The sequence below is a fragment of the Oncorhynchus masou genome, chromosome 23, assembly GCF_036934945.1.
Source record: "Oncorhynchus masou masou isolate Uvic2021 chromosome 23, UVic_Omas_1.1, whole genome shotgun sequence".
Taxonomy (NCBI): Eukaryota; Metazoa; Chordata; class Actinopteri; order Salmoniformes; family Salmonidae; genus Oncorhynchus; species Oncorhynchus masou.
The window spans coordinates 48,607,704-48,625,132 of record NC_088234.1 but is presented as its reverse complement, the minus strand read 5'-3'; the positions used below and the strand labels follow the sequence as shown (position 1 = coordinate 48,625,132).

The 17,429-nt window shown below is 43.0% G+C and overlaps 1 protein-coding gene across 2 annotated transcripts; it reads left to right on the top strand.

Moving 5' to 3' along the window:
* The first annotated feature begins 4,162 nt into the window (after positions 1 to 4,162).
* Positions 4,163 to 17,420, top strand: LOC135510972 (neuroblast differentiation-associated protein AHNAK-like). 2 transcript variants are annotated; one of them, XM_064932339.1, is made up of 6 exons: positions 4,163 to 4,310; positions 6,057 to 6,169; positions 9,827 to 9,881; positions 10,506 to 10,629; positions 12,387 to 12,562; positions 12,728 to 17,420. In XM_064932339.1, the coding sequence occupies exons 3-6, from the start codon at positions 9,879 to 9,881 to the stop codon at positions 16,916 to 16,918; spliced, it is 4,494 nt and encodes a 1,497-aa protein (XP_064788411.1). In that variant the 5' UTR covers positions 4,163 to 4,310; positions 6,057 to 6,169; positions 9,827 to 9,878; the 3' UTR covers positions 16,919 to 17,420. The 2 variants fall into 2 exon arrangements, with proteins under 2 accessions (XP_064788411.1, XP_064788410.1); XM_064932338.1 differs by lacking the exon at positions 6,057 to 6,169 and having other exon boundaries at positions 4,164 to 4,310.
* The last annotated feature ends 9 nt before the right edge of the window (positions 17,421 to 17,429 follow it).

Genomic DNA, 17,429 nt, shown 5'->3' with positions numbered 1-17,429 from the left:
GTGCGGGTCAGTCACGGTGACGAGTGGAAGACCGCTTTCAACATGCCTACTGGTCACTACGAATACTTGGTGATGCCCTTCGGCCTAACCAACGCCCCAGCTGTGTTCCAAGCGCTCATAAACTATGTCCTTAGGGATATGCTTAACATCTTCGTGTTCGTTTACTTGGATGACATCCTCATCTTTTCGGGTTCCCTTCATGAACACACAAAGTATGTCAGACAAGTACTCAAACGCCTCCTAGACAGCCATTTGTACGTTAAGCTGGAAAAATGTGAATTCCATTCCTCCCGAGTACAATTCCTGGGATTTTTAGTGGATCCCGGTCGAGTCTAAATGGACTCCAGGAAGGTAGGGGCGGCAGCGGATTGGCCCACCCCCAAGTCCGTTAAGGAAGTACAGCATTTCCTGGGCTTCACAAACTTTTACCGCAAGTTCATCAAGAACTTCAGCTTGGTGGCAGCCCCTCTTTCAGCTTTAACCAAGGGTGACAACGCAAGGTTTCTGTGGGGACAATAAGCTGAAGACGGCCTTCCAAGAACTCAAGCAGCGCATTCTCTCTGTTCCCATCCTGACACTTCCGACTGCGGATGAACCTTTTCTGGTGGAGGTAGATGCATCAGAGGTAGGTGTTGGTGCTGTCCTGTCTCAGAGGGGTGAAGACAAGAAGCTCCAACCTTGGACCTTCTTCTCACACCGGCTTACCCCGGCCGAGAGGAACTACGATATGGGGGATTGTGAAATCCTAGCGGTTAAGATGGCATTGAAGGAATGGAGACACTGGCTCGAGGGGGCTTCTCAACCGTTTCAAGTGCTTACGGACTACAAAAATCTGGAGTATATCCAGCAGGCAAAGCGGTTGAACTCCAGACAAGCTCAATGGTCTCTTTTCTTCAATCGATTCCAATTTATCCTCACCTATCGGCCAGGGTTGAAGAATCTCAAACCGGACACCTTGTCCCGAGTCTACGCTCCTGCCATTCGAGAAGATACTGACATGCCTGTCCTTCCTGCCGCTAAGATCGTGGCCCCGATCTCGTGGCAAGTTGAGGATACCGTGAGACGAGCTCAAGCTATCGAACCGGGTCCGAAAGGAGGTCCTGCCAATCGGTTGTTTGTTCCCAACGCAGCGGGGACTCAGGTCCTTCTGTGGGGGCACTCCTCTCGACTCACCTGTCACCCGGGCATAGGTCGCACCTTGGAGTTCATCCAGCGAAACTTCTGGTGGCCCACCATAAAAGAAGACGTTGCCACTTTCGTCAAGGCCTGTCCCGTGTGCTGCCAGGGCAAATCTTCTCACTTCCGCCCTCAAGGACTCCTTCACCCTTTACCTGTTCCCCACCGACCCTGGTCCCATATCTCGTTGGACTTTATTACTGGCCTACCTCTGTCCCATGGTAATACTACTATCCTAGTCATCATCGACAGGTTTTCTAAGGTGGCCAGGTTCATCCCCTTGACTAAGTTACCTTCTGCCAAGGAAACGGCTGAGTTGGCAATTAACCATGTGTTCCGAGTTTCCGACAGAGGTCCCCAATTCGCCTCAAGGTTTTGGAAGGCCTTCTGCCAACTCATTGGGGCCACTGCCAGTCTATCTTCAGCGTACCACCCAGAGTCCAAAGGCCAAACCGAGAGGATGAATCAAGAGTTGGAAACCGCCCTCAGATGAATGGCCTCCAACAACCCATCCACATGGTCGTCCTTCATTGTCTGGGCCGAGTACGCGCACAACACCTTACGCTCCTCCTCCACTGGTATGTCTCCGCACGAGAGTCAGCTTGGCTATGCCCCTCCATTGTTCCTGGACTAGGAGGCAGTATTCGGAGTGCCTCCAGCCTTGGAGTTCATCAGACGCTGTCGGCTTACGTGGAGGAAGACCCGTCTTAATCTTCTACGTGCCTCACAGCGGTACCAACGACAAGCCAACAAACGTCTCCGTCCCGGGCCTATCCTGCACCCCGGCCAGAGCGTCTGGCTCTCCACAAAAAACTTACCGCTACGGGTGGAGTCTCGCAAGCTGTCCCAGAAATACATCGGTCCCTTTAAGGTTGCTAGGGGAGTGAACCCCGTTACATATCGGCTGCACTTACCCAGATCCCTTAAGATTAATCCCACGTTTCACATTTCCTTATTAAAACCTGTTGTTTTTTCTCCCCTTGTCCCGGCAGGCAGACCTCCCCCTCCGCCCCGTGTCATCGGAGGCCAGCCGGCTTATACCGTCCATCGGATACTGGATTCCCGCCGGGTGCAGTGGTCCTGGCAGTATCTGGTGGACTGGGAAGGCTACGGTCCCGAGGAGCGCTCCTGGGTTCCTGCCAAAGACATAATGGGCCCTGACCTCATTCAACAGTTCAGGGCCCTCCACCCCAAGAAAGCTGGTAGGAACGTCAGGAGCCGTTCCTAGGGGGGGATTCTGTCAGGATTTGGCCAGGATTGTTCCGGTTTTGGCCACCAGATGCCCCCATTGTGCTTTTTTGACACTTTTGCTTTCCCTTGTTTCCAGTTATTATTTGCACCTGTGCCTCGTTTCCCTTGAATGTAATTAAACCCTTAGTTTTCCTCAGTTCTTTGCTCTGTGTTTGAATGTTAGCACCCAGCCCCAGCGATGCTGTGAACATTTGTTACTCCAGTTGGACTCTCTTGTGGTACTCTGTTTATTCTCGTTTATTTATTTTTGATTATCTTTTGAGGCTTTTTTCCTGCTTTACCTACCACCTTGTGGATTTTTCTTTTCACTTGGAGGATGATCTTTTTCTCTTGGAATTACTTTTGACGTTGTGGATTTATATTTTTGCATGAAGTACTTTCCTTTTTACTTTATTAAAACATTGTCTCAAGTACTGCTGTGTCTGCCTCATCTTCTGGGTTCTGCCGACTATTAGTGGCTCAGTTTGCTACGTGACTGTTTCTCACACCGGAGACCCGAGTTCGTAACCGGGTCCTGACATGTGTGAAAACGTTTGACTGGTACTGTATATATTAAGTGTTCCCATTTTCATAAATTTGACTCCCATTCAAAAACAATACGGGACTTGCACCAGGAAGTAGGCAGGACTTTCATAGGGTATTGGAAGGCTTGGTGAAGCTGTTACCATGCTTCACCTATCCAGTCCCTTCAGATATGCAAATGTTTTCAGTCTGACTATAAATCATATTATTGACAGATGTTATGTTGATTGTATCTGAATGAAAATATTCAGGAAAGTATCGATCTGCATGTTACCCACGTATCAATTGTTCACCACTCTGTCTTTCGATATCTTCAATGCAAGTAGGTTTTTGTCTCATCCTGAGACATCATGTTCACTTGCCAACACAATCAGGAAATTAAACCTTGAGTTCAGAGGCATTTTTTATAGCATTTACCACTGTAGAGAACAACTGTTTTCCTGGAGCTGAGCCCTACTCGTGTGATGCACTGTTCTAAAATTTTATTCATCGGCAGAGTGGGTAGGGCAATGACTCACTATGCTATGCCTGGTTTTGGTATGGTGCACATAGTAAGCATAACTGTAATTTCATAGTCTATGGCCTTATGTCCCACCTGGGACAAAGTGGAATCTGTAAGTATAGTAAATCACAGTATACAGTATGATGATGATGATGTAGTGGAGGGGTTGACGGGTAGAGGTAAGATGCCTGCCATGTATCAACTGTATGGACACACAAACACCCAAAGTTGAAATAACAAAAATACAAAGACTTTCCATTAAATGAAAGATAATGAATCAACTTTTTGAGAGATCACAATAAAGTTCAAGCCTTTAAAAATAAGAACACCTCAGTCCCCCTTCATTACACAGGTCAGTTGGATACAGTAGGAGATGGCAAATACTGATGAATGGAATCTCTTGATTCCATTCATTTTTCCAGAGCTCTGTGTGTGTGTGTGTGTGTGTGTGTGTGTATGTGTGTGTGTGTGAATGCATTCATTTGTTGATGAGTGTAAGTGTATGTTTTGCAACTATTGCAGGCCTGTTTCTTTTCTCTTTGTAAACCTGGTTCAGCCTGTTATAAGGAGGAGTGGTGTGTACTTCTCTTATTCATGACCTCTCACTCTCTTCGCAAGTTTCGGTTGTCACCAGCCCTGCAAATGTGTATGACATGTCCCTCTCCCTGTGAAAGGGTTCAGGGTGGGGGTTGGGGTGGCACTGAGGAGCAGGTATAGGTGTAGCCTAACCTGTTCTCCAGCTCAGGTGGTGGTCAGAGAAGGCATTTAACTGACAGATCCTCTTAAATTGACAGAACAGCTGAGGTTCAGAGGAGACAACATTGCCTGGGCTTTTGGAGGACTCTAAGACGTTGACAAGGTGAGTCCTTCCGATCCTATGCCCTAATCCGAGCCCAGCGAAACCCCAGCATACAAAGATGAGCTTTATAAGCCTTCTGTTGCCATTAAAATGTGATATTTAACATTGTCGTTCGTGCTGATGATACAATGGGAACTTTAATCAGTTTAGTGATCTTGTATGTAGAGTACAGAGGCCTAAAAGTTGTTCATCACGCTGTGTTGAAACTAGTAATGGATTTATAGTTTCTGCAATTTTATGAAATTCTTTTAGTTTTATATTTTAAATGTTTTGCTAAACAGATTAAATGGTCCCTCATGAAATTGCCTTGACTTAAATGTAAATGAGCAGGTGAAGGTAGTAAATCATTTGATTCGTGTGCCCCTACAACTTGATTTGTGTGATATCGACATTTGTGGGTGGATGTAGGGTCATATTCCAGTAATGTATTTTGCCACATGGGTTATTGTTGTTGGCTGATTGTTAATGAACTTGGCGTCACCCTGAAAGATAGTTTGTAAAAATACCTTGCCCAGAACTGTAGATTGATCAATGATTGGTGAAGTGGATTTTGCTAGTGTGGTACTATTCATCAAACATATAGGGCTGGTTTTCCAGATGCACATTAAGCCTAGTCCTGGAATAGAATTCTCCATTGAGATTCTCCAGTTGAGCACGCTTTTTAGTCCAAGCTCAATCTATGTCATGTTCTTCATAGTGGTGAGATGAGAATGAAGCCACCACAACATGATGAAAAAGTATACAGCATTTCAATCATTGTCTCATAGAACTCATTTTACATATTTAATGTGTTGCATACTAAGCCAAGCCATTCATGCTGTATTTTTGCTAGTCTATGAAGCCACAATTATAAACCCTCAACTATTGACTTGCTTCAACTGCCTTATATCTTCTTTTACTTCTAATATTTATCCTCAATTGAAAAATAACTTTTTTCCTTTTCATGAAACAGAGAGACCGGTTAAAGCTATAACCAAACTTATGTAGCTTCATGTTTTACATTTTCACAGAATGCATTTGTGGTGGTGTAATAATGTATTGTTTTGAAGCCAATATCATGACACTCATAATTCCACTTACACCATTTCTTCTTTCTGACATGCTGCCCACCCAAACCCTCATTATCACAATGCAGGTGAATGTATTGACATTCATTGAGAGTAGTGTGTGTGGCAGTGTGTGGCTGTGGTAGTAGGTATGGCATGTAAGCTAGCATGTGTCTCAACCAACTGGTTTGCAATACATTCCCCTGAGTGTCCTGGCACGGGGCCATGCCTTGGATTCCTGAGGCGTGAGGCTGTAGGTGGGTGTCGCTGTCACTCTGTCAGTCTGGCAGCAATAAATTAAAGGCAGAGAGCTTTGACAAGCTTTAGTGTGGATATGAAGTATTATTGTCATTATAAACATTAAGAACACATTCCTAATATTGTGTTACACCCCCCTTGCCCTCAGAACAGCATCAATTTGTCAGGGCATGGACTTTACAAGGTGTCCAAAGCGCTCCACAGGGATGCTGGCCCATCTTCACCCCAATGCTTCTTACAGTTGGTTCAAGTTGTCTGGATGTCCTTTGGGTGATGTACCATTCTTGATACACACAGTAAACTGTTGAGCATGAAAAACCCAGCAGCGCTGCAGTTCTTCACACAAGCTGGTGCGCCTGGCACCTACTACCATACCCCGTTCAACAGCACTTCAATGTTTTGTCTTGCACACATACATAATCCATGTCTCAATTGTCTCAAGGCTTAAAAGTCTTTCTTTAGCCGGACTCCTCCCCTTCATCTACACCGACTGAAGTGGATTTAACAAGTGACATCAATAAGGGATCATAGCTTTCACCTGGTCAGTCTGTCATGGTAAGAGCAGGTGTTCATAATATTTTGTATACGTAGTGTATAGTATAGTCCGGCTATTCCCAAACTGGGGTATGCGTACAATGCCGTTGGGGGTACTGCCCCCTTACCCGTGAAAGCACCGAACAACAGACAGGGACGTTGGACAATTGAAGAGGCGCAAATATGATGAGAACTACATTGATTTGGGGTTCGCTTATATTAGGAGTAGTGCCTTTCCTCAGCCATAGTGTGTTATATGTGCAAAAGTACAATCTCACATTTCGATGAAACCTTCACTCTTGTGCAGACATTTTGAAACTAATCATGACAATTTTAAAAATAAGCCATGGGAGTTTTTTGAGCGAGAATTAAGACAACTTTCAAGTAGTAAGACATATATAAAAGCAACAGATACCATTAATAAGAAGGGGCTAGAAGCGTCTTATATGGTGAGCTACCGAGTGGCTTGGACCGGCAAGCCTCATACTATTGTGGAGGACTTAATTCTTCCTGCTGCCACGGATATGGCTTGGACAATGCTGGGGGAAAAGGCCAAAAAAACGATGTCTTCATCAAACACTGTTTCACGATGCATCAGTGACATGGCAGGATATGTTTTAAAACAATTACTGCTTTTCATACAAGCCAGTGAATTCTATGCGTTACAGCTGGATGAGTCAACAAACGTGGGGGCTCTGGCAAAGCTCCTGGTGTATGTCCGTTATGTTTATGGGGGGTCAATTAAGGAAGACATCCTCTTCTGCACACCACTGGAAACCAGGACAAGAGGAGAGGATATTTTTAAAGTACTGGATAGCTTTGTGACATCAAATGGACTTTGGTGGTCAAGATGTATTGGTATCTGTACTGATGGTGCAAAAGCCATGACAGGGAGACATAGTGGAGTGGTAACGTGCGTGCAAGCAGTTGCTCCCGACGCCACTTTGGCACACTGCAGCATCCACCAAGAGGCTTTTGCTGCCAAGGGAATGCCTGGCAGCTTGAAAGACGTTTTGGACACTACAGTGAAAATGGTTAACTTTGTTAAAGCAAGGCCCCTGAACTCTTGTGTATTTTCTGCATTGTGCAATGATATGGGCAGTGACAATGTAACGCTTTTACAACATACAGAAGTGCGCTGGTTATCAAGGGACAAAGTATTGACACGTTTTTAAAAATTTAGAGACAAGCTTAGAGTTTTCTGACCATAATTTTCACTTGTCTGACCGCTTACATGATGACAAGTTTCTCACACGACTGGCCTGTCTGGGTGATGTTTTTCATCACCTGAATGATCTGAATCTAGGATTAGAGGGACTCTCTGCAACTATATTCAATGTTCGGGACAAAATTCTGGCTATGATTAAGAAGTTGGAGCTCTTCTCTGTCTGCATTAACAAGGACGACACACAGGTCTTTCCTTCATTGTATGATTTTCTGTGTGCAAATGATCAAGCTTATGGACAATGTCAAATGTGATATAGCGAAGCACCTGAGTGACCTATGTGAAAGTGGATTCTCAGCCCTCACTAGCATGAAAACTAAGTACATGCACAGACTGTGTGTGGAAAATGATTTAAGACTGAGACTCTTTCCAATACAACCCAACATTGCAGATGTATGTGCATCCTTTCAAGCACACCCTTCTCATTAACCTGTGATGAGTTATTCACAATTGTTGATGAACAAATAAGGTTTGTATACGAGCTCTTTGTCACCTCCCATGAGCCGGGTTGTGACAAAAACTCACACTCGTTCTTATGTTTAAAAATGTATCGTATAGTGTGTAGTATAGTGTGCAAGCTTACAGTGATGGCAAAAAAACAACATTTCAGAGTGTGCTGACCCTGGTGCTAGAGGGGATACGCAGCTGGAGGTTGAATGTTTGAAGGGGTACGGGACTATAAAAGTTTGGGAACCACTGTAATAGAGAATTTGGCTGTACATCCAACCGGCCTCACAACCGCAGATCATGTGTTACCACGCCAGCCCACGATCTCCACATCCGTTGTCTTCACCTACGGGATCTGGAGGTTGAATGTTTGAAGGGGTACGGGATGATAACAAGTTTGGGAACCACTGGTATAGTCCAATTTCTATTTTGGTTGGTTGCATGTTATGATATGATAACTCCAGTATTGATGCAAGAATGTAGTAATAATGTAATATGTAGTATTGTTTAGAATGATAGTTGTCTTCCCCTTTATTGAAATGAGTGGCATTCCTAGGCCATAACACATATTTTGTGTGATGAATTATCATTTTGTATGAGTGGGGTTAGGGGTCTTGAGATGTAGCAAAAGTCTAGGAAAGACTATTCAGTTGTAAGTCTGACCAGAGAGATGCATTAACTCGGTTCTAAAGTGTTGTCACCTGCATAAAAAGTAGTTTTACTTCAAAGAAGTGGTATGCGTTTGTGTGTGTGCACGCATGTACATGCATGTGTGGATGTTTCACCCAATGGGCTCAGAGAGGATGTGGTTTCCTGCTAGCTACACCTCTAAGTTGCACCAGTTATATCAACACATACAGATATTATTATAATGTGAGGAAGTTTTGTAATAATACTGAACAAAAAATAAAATAAAAGGCCACTAAAATGTGCACAGATATCTCAAGTTTTGAGGGCGCGTGCAATTGGCATATTGACATCAGGAATGTCCACCGGAGCTGTTGGCAGATAATTTAATGTTCATTTCTCTACGATAAGCCGCCTCCAATGTCATTTTAGAGAATTTGGCGGTACGTCCAACAGGCCACACAATAGCAGACCATGTGTAACCAAGCCAGCCCAGGACCAACACATCCAGCTTCTTCACCTGCTGGATCGTCTGAGACCAGCCACCCAGACAGCTGATTAAACTGTGGGTTTGCACAACCGAATAATTGCTGCACAAACTGTCAGAAACCACCTCAGGGAAGCTCATCTGCATGCCCATTGTCCTCACCAGGGTCTTGACCTGACTGCAGTTTGGCGTTGTAACCGACTTCAGTAGGCAAATTCTCACCTTTGATGACCACTGGCATGCTAGAGAAGTGTGCTCTTCACGGATTAATCCCGGGTTTCAACACACCTGGGCAGATGGCAGACAGCATGTGGGCGAGCGGGTTGCTGATGTCAACATTGTGAACAGAATGCCCCGTGGTGGTGGTGGTGGTGGGGTTATGGTATGGGCAGCCACAATCAACAGCATGATCAACTCTATGCAAAGGAGCTCTGTCACGCTGCATGATGGCAAATGGTGGTCACACCAGATACTGACTGGTTTTCTGATCCACGCCCCTATCTTTTTTTTAGAGGTATCTTTTAAGAATAGATGCATATCTGTATTCCCAGTCATGTGATATCCATAGATTAGGGCCTAATGAATTTACTGTAACTATAACTCAATCTTTGAAACTGTTGCATGTTGTGTTTATATATTTGTTCAGAGTAGTAACTACAACAATTCCACATTTTCATTGTAGAACGGTACCCTACAATAAAAATAGTTGAAAATATTACGTTGATATAGATTTTTCATTATTCTGTCACAAAATGATAGGAGAAAATTGTCCTTGAAGATGTTTCAATGTCCATTTTAATGTAGTGCAAGATAAAACCCTGTAAGATTGTTTTATATCTGCTTCTTAAACCACATTATTAACTGCACCTCACTACTTTTTTTGTTTTTACAGGTTATAGTGAACATTTTTCTTGATATGCTGCTGTAAATATACTTCAGAAATCATGGTGAGTGAAATACTTTATTCATACAGTTTCCTGACATTTCATAACTTTTCATACTTCCCATTAAAGAGGCAATCTGCGATTGGTACATCCATTTTTTTTACTTTTAAATTAATTATACCCATTGATTCATGAATAATCTAACTTAAAAAGCTTCATTAGCTTAGTTCCACTGTCATACCCCATCGGAACCCAAAATATATACACGTATTTTGCTCCATTGTTAGTAAACAATTGAATTATAAACCAGCACTAGCTTCAAACCATGTTAAAACTATACTTTTTATATCATGGTTGGTCAGTCCTTGCATCCATTGCTCTGTCAATGAATTTGAGAGTGGTTTCATTTCTCCAGCCTCACCCCTCAACTTTTTTACAAAAACAGTGTTTGAAATGCAGATTTTCCCTTTAAAAGAACAGAAGCATTGAGGAAGTATGTTCTCCTAAAAACAAGCTATCTAACCGGTTGGAAATCAGATCCTAAAACCATGCAAATATTTTGTCTTACCAGAGTCTTTGAATACTGCTCACATACTAATGTAACTGTTACAAACATTTGATGCTTCAACTTCATGATAGTGACAATAATTGATTTGATTTAATTGTATTTCACTGTTGACATCTTAGAATGGGGAAAGTCATCAAAGATGTTATTCCGAAAGCTTGGTCCTGGAGGATTCAGACAGAGGAGGAGTTGTCATCACGGGAATCACAGACCCTAGAGTGACTAATAAGAGTGGCTTGAAAGAAGGTAAAGTGTCATAGATCAGTACATTTCTGCAACAACAAAAAACATTCTTAGTTATAAAATGTAAAGCATATGTACGTTTTGTTATTGGTTGTACATACAGTGGGGCAAAAAAGTATTTAGTCAGCCACCAATTGTGCAAGTTCTCACACTTAAAAAGATGAGAGAGGCCTGTAATTCTCCTCATAGGTACACTTCAACTATGACAGACAAAATGAGGGGAACAAAATCCAGAAAATCACATTGTAGGATTTTTAATGAATTTATTTGCAAATTATGGTGGAAAATAAGTATTTGGTCACCTACAAACAAGCAAGATTTCTGGCTCTCACAGACCTGTAATTTCTTCTTTAAGAGGTTCCTTTGTCCTCCACAAGTTACCTGTATTAATGGCACCTGTTTGAACTTGTTATCACTATAAAAGACACCTGTCCACAACCTCAAACAGTCACACTCCAAACTCCACTATGGCCAAGACCAAAGAGCTGTCAAAGGACACCAGAAACAAAATTGTAGACCTGCACCAGGCTGAGAAGACTGAATCTGCAATAGGTAAGCAGCTTGGTTTGAAGAAATGCACTGTGGGAGCAATTATTAGGAAATGGAAGACATACAAGACCACTGATAATCTCCCTCAATCTGGGGTTCCACGCAAGATCTCACCCCGTGGGGTCAAAATGATCACAAGAACGGTGAGCAAAAATCCCAGAACCACACGGGGGGACCTAGTGAATGACCTGCAGAGAGCTGGGACCAAAGTAACAAAGCCTACCATCAGTAACACACTACGCCGCCAGGGACTCAAATCCTGCAGTGCCAGACGTGTCCCCCTACTTAAACCAGTACATGTCCAGGCCCGTCTGAAGTTTGCTTGAGAGCATTTGGATGATCCAGAAGAAGATTGGGAGAATGTCATATGGTCAGATGAAACCAAAATAGAACTTTTTGGAAAAAACTCAACTCGTCGTGTTTGGAGGACAAAGAATGCGGAGTTGCATCCAAAGAACACCATACCTACTGTGAAGCACGGGGGTGGAAACATCATGCTTTGGGGCTGTTTTTCTGCAAAGGGACCAGGACGACTGATCCGTGTAAAGGAAAGAATGAATGGGGCCATGTATTGTGAGATTTTGAGTGAAAACCTCCTTCCATCAGCAAGGGCATTGAAGATGAAACGTGGCTGGGTCTTTCAGCATGACAATGATCCCAAACACACCGCCCGGGCAACGAAGGAGTGGCTTCGTAAGAAGCATTTCAAGGTCCTGGAGTGGCCTAGCCAGTCTCCAGATCTCAACCCCATAAAAAATCTTTGGAGGGAGTTGAAAGTCTGTGTTGCCCAGCAACAGCCCCAAAACATCACTGCTCTAGAGGAGATTTGCATGGAGGAATGGGCCAAAATACCAGCAACAGTGTGTGAAAACCTTGTGAAGACTTACAGAAAACGTTTGACCTCTGTCATTGCCAACAAAGGGTATATAACAAAGTATTGAGATAAACTTTTGTTATTGACCAAATACTTATTTTCCACCATAATTTGCAAATAAATCCATTAAAAATCCTACAATGTGATTTTCTGGATTTTTTTTCTCATTTTGTCTGTCATAGTTGAAGTGTACCTATGATGAAAATTACAGGCCTCTCTCATCTTTTTAAGTGTGAGAACTTGCACAATTGGTGGCTGACTAAATACTTTTCTGCCCCACTGTATAAGAAAACAACAGAGCCATTTTTTAAACCCTCCATTTCTTCTACTGTTTTAGGCGATGAGATTGTCGCTGCCACCATACATCTTAACCACCTTAATAAAGATGACCTGATGAAAATACTTAAGATCATGGAGCCTTATGAAGACAACATGAGTTTTGTGACAAAGCCGGATCTGAATGCCAGCGTCAGTCTCAGCTCACTGGACAGTGGTCTCAAAAGTCCCGGGGATGTACGTTTCAGAATAAAATTTACTTCATGATTTATGTCAGCAGTCATTACACTATGCTCAAGGTTCTTTTTAATTTCTGAACAATTATATAAATAATGTATTATAGATCAATACCTTAGTATTTGTCTATTGACTACCACTTAATTGCTATTTGATTTTCTACAGATGCTCAAAGATACCTACAGCAGAATGCAGCGAGCAGTTGAGGCACCATCTATTGAGGTTAATGGCCTCAATGGACAATTAAATGCAGAAGGCTGGTTGAAGAATGAAATCAATGGTCCCACTTTGAATGGGGTATTGCCCAATGTAACATTGGACACACCTGGACCTGATGGAGGTGCAAAGTTCCCCACCATTGGAATGTCTGGGCCAGTAATGAAAGGAGCAGATCAGGAGGGCACCCTCACACACCCTAAAGTCAGTCTATCAACACCAGAGTTCAGCACTCCAGATGCTTCACTTGACTTGGAGAAACCTGAGGTTAAGACAAGTGGATTGAAGTACAAGCCTCCCAAATTCAAAATGCCTCACTTCAAACTACCACAAGTAAAAACCAACGCGCCAAAGGGAGATGTGAATGTATCAGCAGATTTAGAAGGCCCTGGTTTCAGTGGAGAGCTAGAGACACGAGACCTGAACCTCTCATCCCCTGATGTGGAAATCAAACGACCAGATTTGAATGGGCCAAATGCTGTCTTGAAAGCTCCAGATGTTGACATAGAGGCTCCTTCTGGCAAATTCAAATGGCTTACTCTCACAAAGCCCAAGTTTGGATTATCTGGACCAAAAATGAAGGGACATGAAGTGGACATAGATGCTGACCTGTCTGCACCTGACATGAATCTCTCCACTCTAAACATTGATGGAGAGATAAGCGCATCAGATGTAGACTTGAGTATACCAAAAGCTGAGGTAGATCTGCAAGCTCCAGATATCGACATTGAGGCTCTCTCAAGTAAATTTAAATGGCCTCATTTAAATAAACACAAATTTGGTCTTCATGGGCCCAAAGTCAACTCCCCTGGTGTGGATGTTAAGGCAGATCTGGAGAAACCAACAGTTGATCTTTCTGTCCCAAAGATTGAGGCTGAGATGAGCAATCCAGATTTAGAACTGAATTTACCCAAAGCAGACCTCAGCAGCCCTGAGGTAGATGTGAAAGCCCATGTTGTTGATATTCATCCTCCCACTGGGAAACTTAAGTTCCCAACACTCAAAAATACCAATTTCAGGCTCTCTGGACCAAATATAAAAGCTCCAGACATTGATGTTGATGCAGATCTGAAGGCACCTGACCTCAGTCTCTCTGTTCTTGAAGTTGAGGCAGGGCTTAACATGCCTGATTTGCACACCAATTTGCCAAATGCAGATATCAAAGGCCCTGAAGTAGACCTGAACGCATCAGAAGTGGACATTAAGCCCGTTTCAGGGAAATTAAAATGGTTTACTCTAAAAAAGCCACAGTTTGGTCTCTCTGGACCCAAGGTTAAGGGTCTCGAAGAATTGAATCTCGCCCCTCCAAACATTGATGGAGAAATAAATGCACCAGATGTAGATCCTATTTTACCCAAATCTGACCTGGAAGGCCCAGAGGTAGATGTTGACACTGATGCCCATTCTGGAAAATTCAAGTGGTTCAACCTAAAGAAGCCCACAGCTGATTTGAAAGGTCCAGATGTAGATCTTCAAGCACCAGAGGTCGACATTAAGACACCCTCTGGAAAGCAAAGATTTCCAACTTTAAAAATGCCCACAATTAACTGGACTGGACATAAGGTGAAGGGACCAAAGCTTGATGGTGATCTGAAGAGAGCAGAATTGGACCTATCAGCTCCCAAGTTTGATGTGAATTTACCAGGAGCAGATCTTCAAGGCCTTGATCTTAACCTCTCCACACCATCAATTACAGCAGACATTGCTGTTCCAGATGTAGATCTTCAGGCACCAGAAGTTAATATTGAGGCACCCACTGGAAAGAAACGATTTCCAACTTTAAAAATGCCTAAAATTAACTGGTCTGGACATAAGGTGAAGGGACCAAACCTTGATATTGATACTGATCTAAAGAAAGCAGATTTGGACCTCTCAGCTCCGGAGGTTGATGTGAATTTAACAGAAGCAGATCTCCAAGGCTCTGATCGCAACCTCTCAGCACCAGCAATTGAAGGAAACATCGCTGTTCCAGATATCAATGTCAGTTTGCCTGAAGCTAACCTCAAAGGACCAGATGTAGATTTAGACCTTGATGCTCCCTCTGGAAAATTCAAGTTGCCAAAACTAAAATGGACAAAAATAAGAAAAGTAAAAGGACCAGAACTTGATGTTGATCTTAAGACCCCAGAATTAGCTGTTGATGTTAATTCACTTGAAGCAGATCTGAAAGGGCCTTGTCTCAACACAAAAACAACATATCTCAACCTTTCAGCACCAGCAATTGAGGAAGACATTGCTGCTCCAGATTTCAATATCAGTTTGCCTGAAGTTGACCCTGATGCTCCGTCTGGAACATTCAAGTTGCCAAAATTCAAACTCCCCAAATCCAGTTTAACAGGACCAAGAGTTAAAGGACCAAACCTTGATGCTGAGCTAAAGGCCCCAAAATTGGATGTCTCTGTTCCTGATGTGGATGTCAGTTTGCCGACTGCTGACCTCCAAACCCCTGTAGTAGAGCTGAAAACACCCGACCTGGACCTTTCTGCTCCAAAGATTGAGGGAACCATTGCTGCTCCAGATTTGAGTGTCAGTTTGCCTGAAGCTGACATCAAAGGTCCAGAGGTAGATCTCGACACCCCAGAAGTTGACCTTGATGCTCCGTCTGGAACATTCAAGTTGCCAAAATTCAAACTCCCCAAATCCAGTTTAACAGGACCAAGAGTTAAAGGACCAAACCTTGATGCTGAGCTAAAGGCCCCAAAATTGGATGTCTCTGTTCCTGATGTGGATGTCAATTTACCGACAGCTGACCTCCGGGCCACTGTAGTAGAGCTGAAAACACCAGATGTCAACCGCTCTGCCCCCAAACTTGGTGAAGTGAATGTACCAGAGATTAGAATGAATGTACCCAAAACTGATCTCAAAGGAACTGGACTAGTTCTAAAAGCTCCAGATGTAGACATTGATGCTCCTTCAGGCAAATTCAAATTGCCCCATTTTAAGCTCCCCACATTTGGCATTTCAGGTTCTGAACTGGAGGGACAAAACCTTGACATTGAGACACCTGACATTAAAGTTTCAGTTCCCAGAGTTGAGAGTGGACTTGAAGCCCCAAAGGTAGATATAGCTCTACCTCAAGCATACCTCAAGCTATCAGATCCTAATGTTAAAAGTGATATCAGTGCTCCAGATGTAAATCTAAGTTTACCAAAAACAGACCTCTCTGGCCCTGAGGTAGAGTTGAATGGTCCTGATCTAAGTCTCTCTACCCCAGGAATTAAAGTAAGTGTCCCAGACATTAAAGGCCCTGAGGCCAAGTTTAAAGCGAAAGACGTTGACATTGAGGCTCCCTCTGAAAAACTGCCACATTTTAAGATGCCAAAGTTTGGTCTCTCGGGGCCTAGAATAAATGGCACAGAATTTAATGCTAGTGCAGATGTAAATACACCTGATGTGGAAGTTTCAGTCCCCAAAAATGAGGGAGAGATTAGTACCCCTGAACTGAGTCTCTCTGCTCCTGGCATTGAGGCAAGTGCTGACATGCCAGATTTGGATGTAAATGTACCAGAAGCTGACCTCAAAGTAGATGTTGAGGAAGAGGGAGACACTCACAAAAGTACATTCAAATGGCCATTCAAGTGGCCAAGCTTAAACTTATCTGGCTCAAAAGGTAAAGATTCTGACATGGACGATGAGGAAGAATCAAAACGTGATCAGGTGGAGGTGCCAATGTTTACATTTCACAGACTGCCACAGAACAACAAGATTGAGAGTGCATTCCAAGATGCTGCCAAGGCCCTTGGTGAGGCGAAGGACACGCCAAAGCTTGAAAGAGGCCTTGAAACAGCTGGCGTAGAGGTCAGTTTGCCTAAAGTGAATGAAGGACAGAAGGTGACATCACCTTCAGGACTTATTGACATCATGGAGCGGTTGAATAGATTTAAAGCAAAAACACCCACAGCTAATGTCTCCCTACCAGAAGTGAAAGGTGAGCTCCATACCCCTAGCCTTGATGTCAGCTCTACCTCAGACGTAGATAGTTCCACTAAGCTTAAAAGAGGGACTTTCAAAGTTACAAAACCTGAATCTGGGATGGGCCTGGAATACCCTGTAGTGGACTCAGAGGGAAACGATAGCATGTCAATAAGCCTCTCCAATATGCTTGGTCTGAATATCAAAGAGCCCGATACAGATTATTGATAGTTTCCAGTCATGTGAACCGTACACTTGGGATAAACCAACATGATTGTAACTGCTTTGTAAATACATCAATTTGTTCATGAGTTGACTCCATTTTAAGGATGTGTTTTGTCTCTATGTACAAACAAAACAGAAACATGTAATTATTTGTTTGTCGATTCTCTGATAACTTAGTTAATCCATATGCTACTACATCTATATTCAAACAGTTGATAGCAAAATGAAGGAAAATATGCTCATTGGCTCTATGTCTACTCAAATGTATTTAAATTATGGTAATGTTTCCCAACTGCTGTTCACTTTTTTTTCACAATTCTTTTTTTTTTTTACAAATGCCTCAGTATTGTATCTTTCACAATTCAGACATGTTTCACCCATAAAGGAGACAATCTTTATGGAAGCTGTCATCTTCACATTTTAAGCTAAAACAATTGTTGAACAGTGAAATGTAATTCTACTATTAATTTGTTATTTCCTTCTCCAATAAACTACAATATGTCTATATGACTCA